The sequence below is a fragment of the Athene noctua genome, chromosome 1 (genome assembly GCF_965140245.1).
Source record: "Athene noctua chromosome 1, bAthNoc1.hap1.1, whole genome shotgun sequence".
NCBI classification, from domain to species: domain Eukaryota; kingdom Metazoa; phylum Chordata; class Aves; order Strigiformes; family Strigidae; genus Athene; species Athene noctua.
In genome coordinates, this window is record NC_134037.1 from 61,558,829 (window position 1) to 61,578,305 (window position 19,477).

General features: G+C 45.5%; 1 protein-coding gene across 3 annotated transcripts in view; it reads right to left on the bottom strand.

The window, feature by feature from the left end:
- Positions 1–9,630, bottom strand: part of MTCL3 (MTCL family member 3) — a 35,103-nt gene extending 25,473 nt beyond the window's left edge. Inside the window, exons 1-5 of one of the 3 annotated variants that reach the window (XM_074896275.1) lie at positions 9,599–9,630; positions 8,740–8,869; positions 5,483–6,498; positions 4,921–5,145; positions 1,216–1,374 (exon numbers count right to left, since the gene is read on the bottom strand). In XM_074896275.1, coding sequence (XP_074752376.1) covers positions 1,216–1,374; positions 4,921–5,145; positions 5,483–6,424 — 1,326 coding nt within the window. In that variant the 5' untranslated portion in view covers positions 6,425–6,498; positions 8,740–8,869; positions 9,599–9,630. Of the gene's footprint in view, positions 1–1,215; positions 1,375–4,920; positions 5,146–5,482; positions 6,499–8,739; positions 8,870–9,429; positions 9,509–9,598 lie in introns of those variants that run through there. The other 2 variants (XM_074896273.1, XM_074896276.1) reach the window with 2 other exon arrangements.
- Positions 9,631–19,477: the final 9,847 nt, after the last annotated feature.

Genomic DNA, 19,477 nt, shown 5'->3' on the forward strand with positions numbered 1-19,477 from the left:
AAGCCAAGCTTAGCAACAAATTGTAAGGATAATTACAGACAGAAGGATCATGCTCTAATAAAGAAGATGGTCCCAGAAACTGACTTGGATTTGATGGCAGAAACCAGAGTGAAAACAGAGAAGAAAGTCTCAGGCAGAGGAGAGGGAAGCTGAATAAAGCTCAAATTTCATGCCCTTTTCAAATCTGCAATTATCTGGAAAAGCAGTAGAAGGTAGAAAAAAACACCTGTTTATCCTCTATTAACATGTTTCAAATTCAGTTCCTGTAAAGAAAACATATGAATATTTTTAATACTACACCACTTAAAGTAAGCACTTGCAGTTCCTAACAGTTCTGTACCTTATCATACAACTGAAAATTTCCTGCCTTTCTTAACAACTGAAATACATCTCTTCTCCTTCATACAAGATCAAAGTAGACATTGGCATTCCTGCTGGGGAATATTACTAAAAGTGAAAATCAGTGGCATTCATTGAATTTTAAACACTGAAATGGAGACCTGATTCTAAAATCTGTTCTGAGAAGTCATTCTTAGTCAACAGTTTCTCTTTTTACTATATGCTTTGTTATCTCTGTCTGCCAAGCTATTACTGCTGTAATACAATTTTCTACTTACTTAATGGCATGGTGTCTTGCATCTGTATAATGGCGAATGGAGTAATTTTGAAGATGAATTAGATCTAATGTAAAGTTATGCTTAGACTGAAAGGCCAAGTAGAGTCCCTCACTTCCCAATACCCCAAAGAGCATGACTGAACAAGATGGGGAGGTGGCTAGCTAGATCCCTGGTCTCAGCGTGCCTGCTAGCCCCTAGTGGTAGTTAGCAAGGGAAAAATACTGGTCTTTGTAAAAACATGTGGGGAACATCATCTGCAGAGTTAGATGCCTGACTCCATTCAGTACTCTTCCTGAATGTATCTTAACATAAGTACAATGTCTCAAAGCCTCTGAACTCTGTTACCATGAGTTCCACATTTCCCTCCTTGTATAGGAAAACCAAAGCCACAGTTTGGTTTCTGTTTTGCCCAGGAAACACTGAATATTTTAGTTTGTTCTCAGCTTCCCAATCACCAAGCTGTACTTCAGGACTCTTTGCCACTTTCAACTTTTGACTGCCACATTTTGTGCCCCCAAAACAAGTTATAGGAAGAGAGCCAGCAATAAGAATTTGAAAACTTCAAATACTTTACGTAGAAGTAAATAGAAACACTAACCTCTTTCATTTTTTCCAGTTCATTCTGTAGTGCTTGTTTGGCAATTTCAACTTCTATAAGCTGCTGTCTTAATTTTTCATTTTCATCTTCTGTTACAGTACGTTTTTCTTCCACATTTTCTAATTCATGATGAAGTCTCACTGATACATCTTTTGCAACCTAAATGAAACGGTATTTCAAAAGACAGATTAAAAAAAAAGAGAATTCCTGATGCAGTGCTTGCTGACTAAGCAACCATTTAGAGATTAATTCTGGACATTTTGATGGAAGTGGTATGTAAGGAAACATGCAGACAAGGACATCCACAGACAGAATTCTAAATTATTCCAAATTCAAGCCAATTCCTTCCAAAAAAATGGTACACTATTCCTATGGACTTCACTGGAAACCATGTTAAGACACTAAACCCCAACTCCTTCTAAGGGTCTGTTACGTCAGTGGTAAAACAGGACCTTCATTATTCCTGGAGACAGTGCAGCATCTATTTTCTCTCAACCACTGCTAGCTTATGTTCTTCAATGCATTACAGTGTATGCCCTCCAAATATTTAACATGCAGAAGCATCTAAAAGCAGCCCACCTTCTTCAGGCCTTCCCTACCTGTGCCTTGTATAGGACCACAAACATATCTTTATTTTTACCCTGTTAGTTTCAATCTCCTTCATGAGCAGTTAATCTAAATATCTGGCATTTACTACTATTGGCTCATTTAAAGAGTAAAATATGAACAGACAACTTTTTTACTGACCTTGTGTTCACCAAAATGACATTCAATATTTTAAATAAAAATAGACACTAAGATTTTTTGGGGGGGGGGGAGGTTTAATTCATTTTCACAGAAAAAGAGTTAAAAGGCACATGTCAAGACCTAACTCCTCTTCTTCTTGTAAAGTAATGAGAATTTTGCCATTCAAGCCACTTGCATTGTATTTTGTGAAAACACCGGAAACTATAATCATGTACCAAAAGTATTGAGATATACACTAACCACTGTTATGATGGTGATTTAGACATGGAGTCTGGAAAGCCTAATTTCCTGCTTTTTTTAGGACATTGGAAAGTATAATTAATCCTTCTTAGCATTAGCTAGGGGAGCTCAGAGAGCTATCCTTTATGGCTTTCACTATAACAATCTTTATGATCGTATATCAAAGAACACTATTTGACATACTGAAACTCTAAACGAAAAAAATAACCATTTTAAGCAAGCAGTCTAGAAGGATCTGATCTATTAGAAAACAGCAGCAGCTAGTGACTCAGCTTGCCCTGACAAGAAACCCAGTGTGTGTGAATTACAGATACAACACTGCAGTGTAGCACAAGATCATTCAGTAACCTCCCCCACTGCACACGCACTCAAGACACATAATGCCCAACAGAAAGAGCGAGTGGAGGGGAATTTCAATTATAACCATACTCCAAAGAGACTGCAGGATGAGCTGAGAATCACACCACAGGGCTATAGCTTGATGTCTTTTCCTACACTCAGTATTAAACTGCTCATCTGGTTGTTCAACCAAAGTAAATGGAAAATTCATGGGGGACATTTTTAACAGCATCTTACCAGAACCTGTCTTCAGACCATAGATATAGTCTGGATCAGGAAATGTAACCAAATAACAAAATTGTTACTGGTAGTGATTTTTCGACACAAAATTTGGTGGAGTAGCAATTAATGCAGGGAAATTCTACAGAGCATTCTGGATTACACAGGAAATGGGACTCACTTATGCAAGATGCATTTTAATACAGCTATATGCAAACTGTATCTCTGAAGGATTAAGTCCCCTAATATATATATAAAATATATTATATTTTATATAAAATATATGTATTTATATATATATATATATATATATATATATATATATAAAAGAACATCGTTATTTTGGATAGAAATTCTTCAAAGAGGACTTGGGGACACTACAGAGAACTGCATGTGAGTTACAATTGCAGGTAGCCAGCACCCAGAATTCAATTAGGCAGAAATATGGCATTAGACATTCACCCCTACTCTAAAGCAGAACCGATCTGTGGGAATACTCTGCAGAAACACTGTTCCTTTCCAAAGAGTCAGTTGTGTGGTTATTGGGAAAGACATGGGAGAAATCCTAATTAAAGTGAGCCCTTTGTCCAGCTTAATCTAAGGCTTTAGGGGCTATCTGCTATATTGCAGGCGAGCACCTCTCCAGAGGTGCCCTCACCATTTCCCTTCCAGGCCCTGCACATGCATGACTTGCTAATACAAAGTAACATTGAGCCAGCAAAGAAAGCAACTCTATAAGCTGGAATCACAGTATTCACTTGGGACATGAAGGCTCACGTTCAAACTCTGTCCGCAAAGGTGCGTGTCTCAACTGTCCACCTAAGCATCATCCCGAGTGTGCAAAATAACCCTTGTTTCCATCAGAAATTCCCCTGGCAAACGGGTTGTTTTGCTTCTGAGCAGGAAGACTCTTTTGTCAAGAGCCACATGGACACTTGTAGAACTCTCACAGACACAACAGCAAATCTGGGTTTTGAATATGTACAGACAAGGAATATCAAATAGAAATAGAGAGAAGGATACTAGCATTGTAGATGGCATTAGTGAGAAAATTACTGGAATGTGTCTTGGACTGTTTTCTACATTTTAATAAGAATGATGACAAGCTGGAAAATTTTCAGAAAAGATGATCCAAGTCTGTAAACCAAGCCTGGGAAGAGCAGACCTTCAATCCATTATACCTATCAGAAGGAAGTTTAAAAATGACCTTGTTCCTGATCATGTATTAAATTAGCATTTTCAACTGCAGCCTGAAGAATCCAACAAGCCATAGGTATCTAGAGTCCTAGCAGTGGTGTGGTGAATAAGCTCACATCTGATATACAGAGTTTTGTACTTCCATGAGAAATGGCAGGAGACCTGTCAACTGAAAAAAGTTTAGGAGCCATGATTCAGTAGGAGCCTTAACAAAGTCTAGTGGATGGAAGCAGAAATTAAACAGCTTCCTACTAGCACAAGGAAGGGTTTTTTTTTCTGTAACTGGACCAATGTAGATGGATATTTTTGGACAATTAGGCCAACGGAGATAATGGATATTTTACCAACAGCAATCTTTAAACAAGAGCTGAAACCTTTCCTCGACAATGGGCTGTGGCTCATCCAGATGTTATGAACGAAATACAGTTGATTACACGCTGAAATGTGGTGGGTTTTGAGTATGGTTTCAGGTGGATGTGGAATATCCTGGCTTCACTGAAGATAACAGCAGCTCTTCCACTGACACCAACGGAGTCAGGATTTCGTGTTGTGATTCTGCAAGTATTTAATCTGCCAGTCCCCTGAAATCTTTACTGAAGAGTATCCTAATCACCTCAAAGTCAATGGGACTGTTCAGTCAGGTTGGTTTAATTTTGCAGTTGTAGGGTATGTTTTTGCATTCATCATAAAAGACCCAAAACCTCTAGATCCTAATTTGTATTTGAGTCACTTCTTGCACATTAACTTTACAAAAAATGATTGGTCTAAAGCTGAAAATATCCTACCTGTGTACTGAAGGGCATCTATTACCAAGGTAAGGTTGGCCATTGCTATCCTACGAGCTGCACTGGGTGCACAGTGCACGGTAGAATGGATGGAAATGCCCGAGTCATGAGAACCAAGAGCACGGTCGCGTCTCTGTCTGAGGCGCTCCCAGCCCTTGACACCTGCTAAGGTCCATACCTTGAGGTCCTGCTCCATGCTGCGCAAGAGCTCACCATCGATCTCGCCGGTCTGGGCGTAGCGGAGCCTCTTGCGCTCGGCCTTGCGCAGCCGGTACTGAAGGATCCGGCAGTTCTTGTTGGCTCGCTCCAGTTCGTGGCGCATTTCTTGAAGCTGACAAGCGTCCTCCTCGAAGAAACTGTCCCTCATCTCGTCCATCTCTGTCCTCAGCTCATCTATCTCGTTCTGGCACCGGGGCGAGAAAGGGACAGGGACGCAACAGGTGGGTCAAAAGCACAAATGTCAGCACGTACAGAGGAAGGCGGCCAAAATGGAGCTCCTGCCCGCAGGGACACCAGCCAAAGGCAGCCCGGCTCATCAAAAGCACCGCAAGGAAGCGGGGAAGTGCCGCTGCCCACACGCCCCACGACAGGGCCATCCTAACGCTGTCCCCAGCGCCAGTGCCGGGGGAGAGGGCGGCGGGGAAGCCCCCTCCCGCCGCTGGGGCGGGGAGGCCGCCCGGCCCCCGTGGCCCCCTCCCCAACCCCCGCCCCCCCCCGCCACCGCCGCCCGGGCCCCTCACCTTGAGGCTCTCGTTCTCCTCCCGCAGCTTCTCCATCTCTTCCTGCATCTCCTCCTGCAGCTGCGGGCTCAGGGCGCCCTCGGGGGCGCCGCTCCCGCCGCCGCCGCCCGCCTCGCCCTGCCGCAGCCCCTCCGCCCCGGCCGCCGCCATGGCAGAGGGCGAGGAGGCGGAGGCGGCCGGGGGAGGCTCGGCCGGGGCGGCGGCCGCGGAGGCGGAGGCAGCGCTGCCGCTGCCGCTGTGGTTGCTGCCCTTGGTCTGCATCTGGGCGGCCGCCGCCAACCCCTTCCTGAGGTGGAACTGGATGAGCTCACTTTGCAGGCATCCCTCCTTCCAGTACCCGCCGCCGCCGCCCGCCGCCCCGCGGCCCTTCCCCGCGCCCGAGGAAGATGGAGGCGCCGAGGCCGCCTCCCCCGCGCCCTTCAGCGGAGACCGCCCCGCTTTCCCCCGCCACTGCTTGGGCGGCGGCGGCGGCTGCGGCGCCCCCGCCCCCTCCCGCTCCCGCTCCCGCTCCCGCTCCCCCCCGCCGCAGCCGCCTCCGGCAGGGGGCGCCTCCTCGGCGGCGCGCGGCGCGGCGGGCTCGGCGGCGCGCGGCGGCGGCTCCTCGGCGGCGGCTTTCCCGGCGGCGGCGGCGGCGAGGGGCGGCGGTTCAGCACCGGCGCCGGGCTGGACAGCTCCCGGCGGCCCCGCGCCGCGCGGCGGCCTGTCGGCGGCGCGGCCGCGCGCGGCCCTGGGGGCCTGGCCCGGCGGCGGCCGCCCCGAAGCGGCCTTGGCGGCGGCGGCGGCCGGGGCGCGGGAGGCGGCGGCGGCGGCGGCGGGCGGCGGGCGCGGGGGGTTGTCGCGGGCCCTGGCCGGGGAGGAGGCTCGCGGCTGCTTCCTGCCGCTGCTGCCCTCGGGATGGAGGCGAGGCTCGGCGGCGGCGCCCCCTCCAGGCGGCTGGCTCATGGCGGCGGCTATCTCGGGGAGGCGTCCATCACCGGCGGCGTCCTCCGCCTGCGCCGCCGCCGCCGCCCCGAGAGCTGGGGAAGGAGAAGCGGAGAAGACGGTCGGGGTGGGGACGGGGAGGACGGCCCGCGGGCGGCGGGCAGACGGGCTCTCCGACCAGCCTGCCCGCTCCCGGTCCGGCCCCGAGCCTGGCCCCGCGGGCAGAGCGGCGGCTGGCGACGAGCCGGCCGAGGCTGAAGCCCAGCGTCGGGCCGGAGCGAGTCCGCACGGCACGGCGGAGGCCGAGACCCGTTCCCGCTCCGCTTGCACCTAGGGGCGGTTTCCCCCCCCCCGCGATGCCGGAGCCTTTCCCCTGCGGGGCGCCACATCACGGCTGGACTTCCATCCACGCACAGCCTTCCCTCTCGCCCATGCTCGCTGCCAGGCCGGGTTGCTCTGCACCCGCCTGCCTCCTCAAAGGCCCCTGCAGGTGTCTGCCACAGCCGGGTGGGGAACGGCTGCTGTGCAAAGGGCGGCACACGCGGGACCAGCAGCAGATCCCCCTTCGGCTTCGACAGGGACTCTTCCAGGACAAGGTTAGGCCTCTCAAACTCGGGAATCGAGGGCCATAAAGGGAAGGGGCCCGTCGAATGAGGTTCTAAACCCGGGTTTGTCCCAGTCTGTTTTCCAGAGGCATTGTCAGGACTGAAGGCTGATTCGGGCTTGTTACTGGTGATGCTGCCGTAGGGCTGAGCCATAATCGCTCCAGCAGATTTTCAAAACAGAGGAAGCAGGGAATGATCCCGCATCCAGTGCGAGATGTTACGTGGTATTTGCCGAAGGGCGCTCACGCGGCAATTTTCCCCCACAGTGACAAAACTAGGCTTTTCGTGGCCACAACTGGTTATTAAAAAGGACTGTTAAAAGCCGTATCATCCTGCTAATGTTCCCTAATATATTCTGAAAACAATGGCTACGATCCACAAACTGTTTTCACATAGCCTTTATTCAACTGTCCTTAAAGGGAAAACGTGGGCAAAAGTAGAAACGACAGCACCCCTAACATGGCCTAACAATTCCCTCCTAGAACGCGCCTTAACCATTCCCTACCAGAACGGGGAATAAAGGAAGGAACACGACCGGGCAAAGTCAGTGTAGGCATTACACCGTACCCTGACAATTGGTTTACTCCCTGCAACATACTAGACAATGAGACTGTGTTTGCTCTGCTCTCCCTGGCAAGAGCACAGGGTTGCCTCTCAAATGCACTGTCATTATCACCCTGATTTTAACCAATATGCTGGAAATTAATGCTCAAAAGAACACAATTTGGCAGAAACTTCCCAGGCATTAATTAGTAAAAAGGGAGGATGGGAGTGTAAACCTATCAAAGCTTACACTTGTATCACGACACTTTAGGAAAGAGTTGCTTCGCATCTCTATTTAACCATCGCAAACAGAATTCCCACGTTACTGTTTTTCAGAGCTATACAGGTACAAAATGTCACTTCTGATACCCAGACCTAAAGGAAATGCAGAAAGCCAGGACTCAGCTTAGATCCCGTATCCTACCCATTACTCTGCCTTTGGCCTACTCTTCAAAATTAAATTTAAAATAATAATCGGGAACCCTACACTGTACGTGGATCTTTTTGGGAAGTTGTGCTGCAGCAAAGTCATCGGGCTCAGCCGCGATCTGCGGGGAACCCAACCTGTACTCTGCATCCCCCGATTCTAGGGCCGGCTACCGCCTACGGTTCAGTTGGCCGATTTGGCCGATTTTTTTTAACCTTTATTTTCCCCCTTTTTTTCCGCGTTTGAGCCCCAGTCCGAAACCTCCGGGCTCCCAAAACTCCGCCACACAACCTCCTCCCCAGAGGCAAACCCACGTGGCGCCAGGACGCGGCGTCTCCGCAGGTTTTCCTGTCGGGAACAGCTGTCCGGGCGGAAAAAAAGCGTAAATAAACGGCAGCAACAAAAGGGAGAGGTCCGGTGGCTCCACCCGCCGGCGTGGGGATCTCCCCCACCCGGGGGTTCAGGCAGGGCTTCCCCCGGCCCCGGCCCCCCTTCCCCTCGCCGGGCGCCCGCCTCTCCCTCTCCCAGATCCCAATTCGCAACCTCGGCTTAAGGTTTGGGAGGGCTTCTGCCTTTTGTCCGGGCTTTAAAGGCGCGGGCGGATTTTCGCTAGTCCCCTTTATACCTGGCGGGTTTGTTACATCTGAACGCCGAGTAATATTCCCTTTCTGACGGGGAAGGGAGGGGGAGGAATAAAAAAAAAAAAATAACCACAACCAAAACCCCAAAAGGCTCGGATCTAAAGCAGCCGCATTACTCACCACCACTTTGTCTGCTGCCGGGCTGGCGAAATGCATGCACAGAGAGACGGGCACCCGCACACGAGGTACCCGGCGCTGCCAGAGCCTCTCAGGAAAATGAAGCAATATTCATGAGCTGACCTCACTGGGCCTGGGAGACGGCAAGGGGGGGGAGGGAGGAGAGCAGCGAAGGGAAGAGAAAAGAAAAGATTAAACGGCAAGAACCCCGCCCAGGCCTGAAGGCTGAGTTGCGTCCCCTTATCCATCTGCACATGGTGGCAGAGGATTACAGCGCGAATGGGGAAAGGAGCAGGCTGCTCGCAAGGGGTGCGCCCGGTCTCCCTTCCCACTGCATCCCCACAATCGATCCTGATCAATTATTTAGTGTCCTCGTCGGGGGAGCCTGCTCGGACCAGGCAGGGGTGCCGGGCGCCGGCACACCCCGTTACAGCAGGACGGTACCGGGATTTTCCTTTGTTCCCTGCCCTCGTCTGCGCCGGGAGCGCGGCGGGTCCGGGCCGCGGCCCTCCGACAGCAGCCCGGGGGGCAGAAACAAAGGCAAGCCGCTCCGCTCCACTCAAAATCATCCCTTCCTCTGATTTATTCGCATGAATACAGGGGCGAACGGGGCGCTGACCGTTTAGTCCTATCGTGGGCAGACCCCCGAGGCGGTCATCTTTTCACCTGGGTTTTATCATGAGGTGAATTTACCTTTGCTCTGAAGCACCTTAGAGGGATCTTAAGACTTCGCGCTAGAACTCTTTCCCAATTACAGACAAAGAAAAGCAGAGAAAAAGGCTTTCTTTCCCTTCCCTTCCCCTGCCCCCGAGGAGGGAGTATTTCCATTTGATGGCCGCGTGTGGGAGTGTCCTGGACCCACCTGTGTCTGCGTGTCGGCGTCTCTAACTCCCGGCAAGGACAGGCTCGGCAGAGCAGCTGACAGGGCTCTGCCTCAGCCCCCGCCGAGGGGAGGCTGGCTTTCGGGGCTGGAAATCCCTCCCGAGGGATAATTCACAGAGGATTTCGTGCCCAGAGGTGTACCAGCATATACATACATGCATACATCTATACATACATGCCTATACAAAATACATATATATACACAAATACAGTGTACATACCTATATACATAAATGTGTGTGCATACACACATGTAAACACACATATAAAACATGCATACATCTGCATGGGTTTTTATGTTGTATGGACATATATATATGTATCTGTGAAGCCTTTGCGCAGCCCTTGAGGGAGGGCAAGCTCCGGGGAGACTAGCTGCCCCCTTTCCAGCTGCCCCTGCCCCACAGTCCTCTCAATCTGGTGTTGATATGACAAGCAGGACCCAACACATCTGAAACAGCATATTCTGAGATGTGGGAAGGTGCTTCCCCCCCGCCCCCCCCCCCCCCTCCCCCATGCAGATGCGTGTCCTCCAGCCTTGAGCCCAGGGACTGCATGAGCTGGATATATATAGATGTGATGAGTTGAGGACAATCAGAAAATAGGAAATGGAACATTTATGCTGAAGAAGAAAAATACTGGAATGATGAAAAGCTACTTTTAAAATCCATAATATCTAATGATTTGTTAGGCCTTTGAAACTCATAAATATTAACTGTAGTCATACCAACTAAACATAATTGATTGAAAACACGAGGAATGAAATTACAAAATATTTCTGGTGTTAGAGCTGAGAAATATTCCTATGAAAGTGTTGGATAGATTACAGAATAGCAGTGATGAGGTCACCACAATAACAACATCTCATCTACACAATATCCTCCAAAAGCACAAGCACAGCAGTTCTGCCTTTAAGAACTGGACAGCAATTAGCATTTTTTCTGCTCCCTCAGTGGATGAGATCCCTGGATGGACTTTCCACAGTAAAACAAAAATGGGATATGATGACATCTCATACCACCTACAAGTTTTATTGTTCTTTTGGAAAGATACAGATTCTTATTTTCTCACAGTAGTATTCAAACGAAAATCAGGCCATTGGATTATCTTCACCCATATTGTCAGGCCACGTGTCTGATAGTAGAGATCAATCTTATAGTAGCAAAATTTGCCCACCTCTCAGTGTCATTTGGGATTGTTGACTTTATGCTCAAAATTTCTATTCTGGCTAAAACTTGAGTGCTGATACAGTTACAAAAATTGACATGGACATGAAAATGCTTCTACTCATATCATGTACTGTGTGGGAGGAATGGGTTTAATTTACACAAACTAAAGCACTCTTTTTCTAATAAAAGCTGTATTTCTATTAGAAAATTTGCTGCTAGGTCTCTATAGGTATTTTACATCACCAGAAATTCAGGTCGTGACATAATAGGTACAATAATTATGTCTACCCTAGAATAAGTAAGTCCAGTGTGAAGACTTGTATACAGAAAAGTTAATACAGTAAAAGTTCCATTTATGATCAGATGTTATTGTAGAGTATCTAAGAAACTGTGGATGAAAATAATACAGAGAAAGAAAGATCTTAACTTCATATGGAAAACAAGGGGCTCTCAGCGGCCTATTACCTTTCAGGAATGAAGCACTGACATGATGCTGAACAGTTGTATAAATACATTGGCTCAAATGCCAGTGCCAGACAAAACAACGGAAATCAAATATTAGAAATTATTTAAGGAGAAGTAGAGAACAAACCAGAAAACATCATTATTGCCCCAGTATAATTCCATGGTACAGACAGATTTTGATTACCTAGAGCAGTTTTGGTCCCCCATCTCAAAGCAGGCATGGTGGAAGGGGGTGAGGCACAGAGAGGAGCGGTCAGGGTCAGAAGTGGCCCTGGTCAAGAAGTGACTAGGTAGGTAGGAGTTTTCAGTCTGGAAGTTGGGTGACTGAGGAGAAATGAGATGCAGGTCCCTACAGCCTTTAGTAAGGAAGGTAAACAAGGGTAAAATGTTTACTCTTACTCACAGATCCTTCCCATACAAGTAGTGCAAAGATGTAAATGTGAATGGAAGAAACAAACATGTGATAAATTAAAAAACAAAACAAACAGAAAAGAAAACGTTCCTGTGGTTAAACCATTCAATTCCCTGCCACAGAGTGTTGTGAATATAAGGGTATGTGTGAGTGTAAAAAGTGATTGAACAAAGTCATGGAAGAAAAATCAGTTGGAGACAACAAAGGCAAAACACATAGTTCAAAAAAACCTCTCCACTGATCATTTTTTTGAGCTGGGAAATTGTCTAGGAAAGATATCAGTATGTATTTTTTGTGTTCAATTCTAACATTCACTATTAACCATAGTCAGATACCTAGCAATAAGATAAAAGATCTTTGATCTGGCTTCATATGAAAATTATTATCCTGTTAGTATCATTCTCTAGTTTTGCCTCTCTTTCCCACCTTCCTTTATTTTCTTAGTTCCTTTTTCATTCTTCCTCCTTAGATTCTTTGTCATGCAGAGCATTGGTAACCCACTGCACCTTGGTAGAGCACACCTATGACTTTTTCAATACTTTTTTTGCCTTCAATATCTAAAAGTATTTTAACTTGAATTAGAGCTGTGAATACCCTGTTTTCTAGTCCCCATCATTGCTTGCTCACAGACATTTTTTTATTCAGCCTATGATTGTGTTTAGTTGTATGTAGTTGTGCAAGAGACGAAAGGACACCAGACTGAAAGAGAAGGAGAGGAAGATAAAAGAGAGAGGAAGAATTTCTTCTCCAAGCAGAGTTTCAGTTTAAGTCATATAGGTTTCTTTTCCTAAGACAAGATGAGAATCCCTTTACATAACACCCTCAAAGCATGACCCAAGCATGACCTCCTAGCTTTCAGTAGAAAGCTCTTTAATAACAGATTTCAGAAGCAGGCTGGAGAGGACACTTTTCCAGGAGTATGCCTGGGTGGCATGCATTTGCTGTACTTCAGCCACATTGCTTACTCACCTCCTCTGCCCTTTTGGGAATATGCTGGGTTATGCTGGGGCAGAACAAGATGCTGCTGGAGCGTGCTGTGCTAGTTCGTGGTACTGGCAATGCCCCAGCTGGCACAGGCTACAGCTTATCTCCCTGCCCAAGGAGATGTGCCGGACACGACTAATTATACGCCAGACCAGAGCCCTTTTCCTCTCTCCATAGAAAATTGAAAGTCTGAGACTTTAAGTCACCCATTTCTAATATATTGACTAATGGCCCAGATGTCTATTGTACCAAGCAGTAATTTGAGAATAACCAGTGAAAACTTTATAACTGTTCTCCTGTCTTATTTACTTAGAAATGGAAGAGCTTTCCAGATGTACTGTGTAGCAGAACTGCACAGCACCAAATCATGATATTTCAAAAAGAAAAGAGTTTATATTAAAGAGGAATAACATTTGGGTGAAAAAGAAAAGCTAAGAAACAGATAATGTTTTAAGTTCATACCACTCATCAAATAGAAACATGCTAACAGCACCAAATCATTAAAACAGGCATATTTTGGCACACACATTTGATCAGATCATTACATAAAATCATGGTGGTCCTGGCTGTCATGTCTCTCTCCTTTTTCCTCCTCATACTCTTTAACATCTGCTCCTCAGCCGAAAATGGCTACAGCATGGCACATCGAGGCTTCACGTTCTGTTCATCCACATCCTCATACCCACAGGACCCATCAAGGGGACGGATGCCCCACCAAAGGGACAGTGATACCATATGCACCGTCGCTGACAATTCATCCCAATGGGGGAAGTAGTTCACACTGTTTTTCACCTATGTAAAGGAAACAGCTTCAGCCTTCATACCTATAAGGGATCTCCTATATCCCAGTCAGGGGGAAGCCTGTATGTCTTGCACTGTGACATACCTGTCTTGGTTTAACCCTTGCATTCCAACACCTGGATGGTTTCTTGGTGTCACAAGGGGTGAGAAGGCACAAAAAATTCATATTGCAATGAAAATTAGACCAATCTTTGGTCAAAGAATAATAAAACTAGGTGAAATTAGGTCTGTTGCTTATTAGAACTCAATTCTTATAGCTATAAAATAAAGGCTTGGTTTTATTTTTTGCAACCAAACATGTCATTCAGCCTTTCTGAAGGCTTCAGGAAGTTTTATACTCCTATTTTTATTTCTACAGCAAGCAGTTCTACCCATTGTTCAGAATAATGACAGAACTGATCATGCCCTGAAACAGTCTAGTGTTGCTCAACCATCTCTAATGGAAAAACGACCTCCACCAGTCTGTCTCTCCTGGACTTGCTATACCTCATGTTACTAGAATGATTTTAAAAAAAATAAAATTATGGATTTGGACCTTAAGACATTATTTACACTGAAAAAAGTCTCTCTGCATCACTGTGTTTGCTGCCACTCTACTTTTTCATATTCAGAGGACAGGATTATACCAAACTTACATAAATCCTGTCATGCATGCATATAACTACATAGTCTATATATTGCATTACCATCTAAAGCTCCTTGATTACTTAATGAGGCTAACAGGAGAGCAACAGTACAGAAAATGTTATAGCTAAGATCATAGGAATGAAAGCTAAAATACAGAATTTCTTGAGATTAATCAGTCTTGTACCCTGTCTCATTGCATTTTACATAGCATGTTCACTGGCTGCTGAAGAAAAACAATATCCCTGTTTGGGCACTAACACAGTACCAATATGTTCAAACAGCCATTTCCAGGGAGAGATTTCAACTATAAAAAGGGCAACGATTCCATGTTACCTCAGAGTTCTTCTCTAGCATTAAATGGATGATCTTAAAAGAAGTTGTTCATGAACAGGCTGCACTCCAGAGTCTGCCTGCTTCCTCCTGCAAGGGATGCTATACCACAACCTGTGCATCTCACTAAGTGGTGGCCCATAGTCAGTATGAAGGGTTTATTGCTCATCTTGATCTTTAAAATCCTGATCATGACCTACTTAAGAAGGTTGCAGAGGTTCTTACCCCATTGTGCTCCACCACAGCTTAAAGGAAGCGGCAACAACAGAGCCTGCATCCGTATGGGTTTACAGACTCCTTTCTCTGTGCCTAAACAATGTTTGGGGGAAGCACGGTCATCCCAGTCTCCTACACCTGGCGACTAATGAGACAAAGTCCTTTCCAGAGGTCACCACAGTAGGTGATTTTTCTTTGTTAATCCATGACAACTCAGCAACTGGTCATTGCATCAGTCAGGTAAGTGTAAAATGAAGCTGCACAACTTTAAATTACACTCTGAAGTGCCTAATCTCTTTGACTGCTACAGACTTAGGCCCTTACCTTGAAAAGGCAGGAGCTAGAGTGAGGAAACAGGTGATGAAACAGTCTGAGTCTTGTTAGTTGAGAAGCTTGAGAGTGGGTTTTTTTAAATTTATTTATTGCTCATTTAATGTTAATGGATTTGGGGTTTTTTTACTTCCTTGTTAATTTGGGATGCTTGTTTTGATAACTTATGGATGTGTATATTTGTTTAGGCTGGAATTGTATCTTGCTACACTGACTTCCAGGTGGCATCATGTTACCATACACATAAGCTTCCAGATGCAAAATTCAAAACAGATTTTCCAAGAGCTGGTGTTAAACAGTTGGTTGCCTTTCCACCTGCGGTGCCTCCTGAATTACTTTCTACCTTATTGTCATCTTCTTACTGATAAGATTAGCCTCTCTGGTAATTATTCACTATAACGTGTATTTCAGGATCACTGTGTTCTTGTACATATCTAAGTCGTTTGTGAGCTTAATGACATTTTCAGAGGTAACGATTGGACTAGGAACTTTTGAAAATGTTGGCAAATTTATCTCTGTTCTTTATTCTCCTAAATGCCTGTGAAAGCTCAGCATAAGTAATTTTGAAAATAAGTTTTTTCATTCCTATGACTTTATGGATTTTGAGTAGGATAAGTTGACATTTTATTTGTTAGTTTACACTTGCAGAGGCTAGGGAAAAATCATTGTAATTATGCAAGCTGAAAATTAATAAATCAATAATGAATCTGATCCTTTGTTCACCAATTTGCTGGGCTTTCTATCATGACTGTTATGCTGTTGTCTACATCCTGGATCATATCCAAGCTTCTTACATAATGCACTAGTGCTGTTGGAGAAATTAGAGGACTTCTGGCACACATCAAAATAGCAAAATCAGGATATCAGGTTTTCCACCTGGTACATGTGCACAGAAAAAGATCTGTGGGTATTTTGAGAACTACATATAACAGGTTCGTTTCATGACTTTTGGTTCAGGGGCTGCATATGAGAACAATTGAGCAAATTATTTGCCCCAAATACCCTTCCTTGTCTATGCTGATGATACTGCTTTGCAAGGTTTTGAAGGACAGGCAGTTTCGATCGGCTGTGATTATACCTACAACAGCTTATGTGCTCTCTCTGGGCTGCCAGGGAGCAGCTCAGTGTGAGAATGAGGCCAGAGTCCCCGTTTCTATGGTGACTTCACCCGCACGTCACCCCATCAAGCAGCCCCTCTTCAATGCCATGGTGCTGGTGGGGGGCGGGGAGAGGAGGTGTAGGAGAGGAAGGAGCATTTCCAAGGAGAAGCCTGGGAAATCAGACTTGGTGTGTTACATTTGTAGCCTTTATGGTAGCCTTGGAGGATCAGAGAATGGAAATAGGAGAGATCTTGTTCCTGCAGGGGAAGCTCCCGGGGGATGCTGGTCTTCTCCAGCCTAGCTCCCTCCTGCATGCTTTGCACCTCGCAGAAGCACAGCAGAGACAAGGTGCTGATAGCCTGATCTTGTTTGGAGTCCCAGTGGAGTAATGTTATTCAGCACAGCACATCTACTCTGGTGTAACTCTATTACAAGCGAAGTAACAATCAGGCTTTGTGGAGTAAGGGCAAGGCAGGTGACATTGTAGTCTGGCGGCAAGGCTCTGGGTCACACTGACATACCAAATCGTAAGCCCTGAGCAGCTGATGCTGCTGCCTATGGAAAATCAGAATTCTGCAGGACAGATCTGAGATAATCCTTTATTGATCTGAGGCACTAGGGACCGTAATTAAAGGGTACCCTTAAGCTTAAGGTAATGCCTTTGGGTTGGAAAGGGTGTTGCTGAGTGAGTATCTTCTCTCCCTCTCCTCTGAGTCTGAGTGTGGGGTGAACATGGTATCTATCCCAGCAAAGTCAGCAATAAACACAAGTGTTTGTGTTTGGCCTAACTAATCAGTTATTAACGAAATCTATCTACAGAAGAGGATACCCCACAGGTTTCATTCATTACTGAGGGAGAAAGTCAAAGAAAGGCACATAAACTCAACCTGCTGTAAATCCACACTTGCTCACAAGAGCTGTGATCCTCTCTTTCAAACTCACCCTCTTTTCCCATGCTTCAAGTTGTCCTGCAATTGTGGAAGAGGCATGTATAAGAAGGAACAAAACCTCATATCACAGGGATATCCCTTAAAATCTTCTGGGACTAAATTTTGGCTCCACTGAGGTCAATAGCAAGTCTCACATTGTCATTAAAATGGCCAGCCCCGAACGTTAAGATTCCTTGGCCATTTTACTCAGTGTCTCCTCTAAGCTTACACAGGATTGTTCACAGTGATTTGAGCACTGACAGATTTAATTTAGAAGCTTTACTAAATAAACTGCTATAAAGCAAATGCATCTTTTCAAATCATTGATTATTGCTGCCATGATTAGAAAAAGAGAATATACTGTTCACTTGAAATACTTCATAACCTGACAAATTCTGTGAATCATGATAATGATTTGTACTACAAAGAGATTTTAGGAATGGACTTTATTAAAGCAACAGTTGTCTTCGATGTCTTTGCATGTAAAAATTTTTGTATGACAAAAAAAGAATACAAGCAAAATAAAAGTCGCTTAAAGCAATAAACTAGATGTTCCCAGTTTTATAATGAAGCTTTTCTTTTGAGAGAAAGTACTGTAGTTACTAGAAATGAAGGCTCTCTGTGCTCAGCTGGGGCTGTTGAGGCTCAGGCCCAGGGCAGTGTAGTGCACTCCGATCTCCTGTGTGATGCTGGCTGTATACCACGTGCCCTTCAGTGTCACAGTCTCCTAAAGTCATGATAATATTCACTGCCATCTCTTCCCCGCTTCTCCTTCAGATCTAATCCTGGAACAAGCTATGAAAAACAGATTAACGCAGGGAAGTTAAGTCCCTTCTCTCAGAGAGGACTGAGTTCAATTTTTGAGGGGAAAAAAAAAATATTTTTACCCACTTCTCATTTGCATGCACTTTCCATTAATCCATAATAATTCAAGTTCAAGTCAAAGTACAATTCCAGCTTTCTTTTTTTTTTAACCATACCTTTAATAGCTTGGAATACTAAAAAAACCCCAGTACTGAAGGCTTCTCTACCATTAAAGCTCACAAAAGGACACATGTGAAAACTTTTTTTGCGCCCAGAACATCCCTCTTTCAGCAAGAATAACTAGTTTGCCCAGCAACTCTTGTGGTGATGTTCTCCCTCACTACAGGATGTTTTGTGAGCCATTGAGAGTCTGAATGCTGAAGTTTGAACGTTATTTGATTTTGCTTATTTTTATAGCCTTTCAGCCCAATTTTCTAGGCTGTATGTGAGAATTTCATAACTATAATAAAGCAGTTAGTTAGATAGAATTGCACATTGGGTGTTGTCTGTATAGTGCAGCAAAGACTTGTACACCAAAAAAATGTCGTGCTCCTGCAAAGATGTGAAATTGAGGAGCTGTGAAGCAGTCTCATTTTACGGCTTCACAGAGTAAGGAACACTCCTGCTAGCATCCTCGGTGAACCAGAAGACTCAAATTGTTTTCCCACATGCCTAAAGGAGGATGTTGATCTCTCCATAAAGCACTTGGAAGCATATAGAGGCAAATTGCAAGACAGGTATTTGATGTATACTGTTGTTGAAGTAATACCAACAAAACAGAAGACAATGGGCCCGAGTGCAGGGAAGCCTCATTTCCCACCACAGTAAGTACAGAAGTTTAGTTGCATATTAAAATATTCTTGATGAGACATGAGCTTAATACACAACAGACAGAAAAGCCTTGCTGAGAATGAGTGTCGTTAAGTCAGAATTCCTCTAGTTCGTATGAGAGGTAGCAGCTTCTGTTCCCTGGTTACACTCTTATCATCATACTTGTAATCATACTTGGCAGGGACCAAAGTTGCGCTCAGGCTCTAGCAGAACATTATAAAACCCTGTGCTCTAGTTCTGATAATATAAAATTCAAGTATGCTAAACTCTTACCACTACAGATCTCTCTTCCTTCTCTTAAGCCTGCACATCTGCTCTGCTGTGTCTTATCTGAGAACATACATCTTTGGTACAGTGGTGATTGCCTTGAACAGGATTTCTCAGTGATGCTTTGCTCAGTCTACTCAATGATTTCCCTGAAACCCACTCATTTTTGCAGAAGTCTGCTGGGAAATTTTAACCAAGTATGCTCATTTTTTTCTGTGCTCTACTGACTAGTCTTGCCACAGTCTGCTCTGTGCCTCTTGGGACGCTGAGGAGCCACACACCTTCACAGGCAGCAGCATGACACTTCTGAGGCCCTTCACTCAAGGGCCATGCAAATCGTCCCACAACAGCAATCATAATCGGATTCTGCTGAGAGTCCAACAGAGGAGAATTATCAAACCCAACCCTGCATCTTATGTTTTTCATATGCATTTTCATGTCTTCTGTTTTTCAACATAATTAAATGAAAAGGAGCTGCAAGAAGAACAGGGTATAAATGTGGTCAGAGAGGATATCTTAGAAGAGATGGGTAAGTTGTGTACAGGTGGAATTGCTGTACCTTTTTGTCGCCCTTATTCATTACAGGATGTGTTC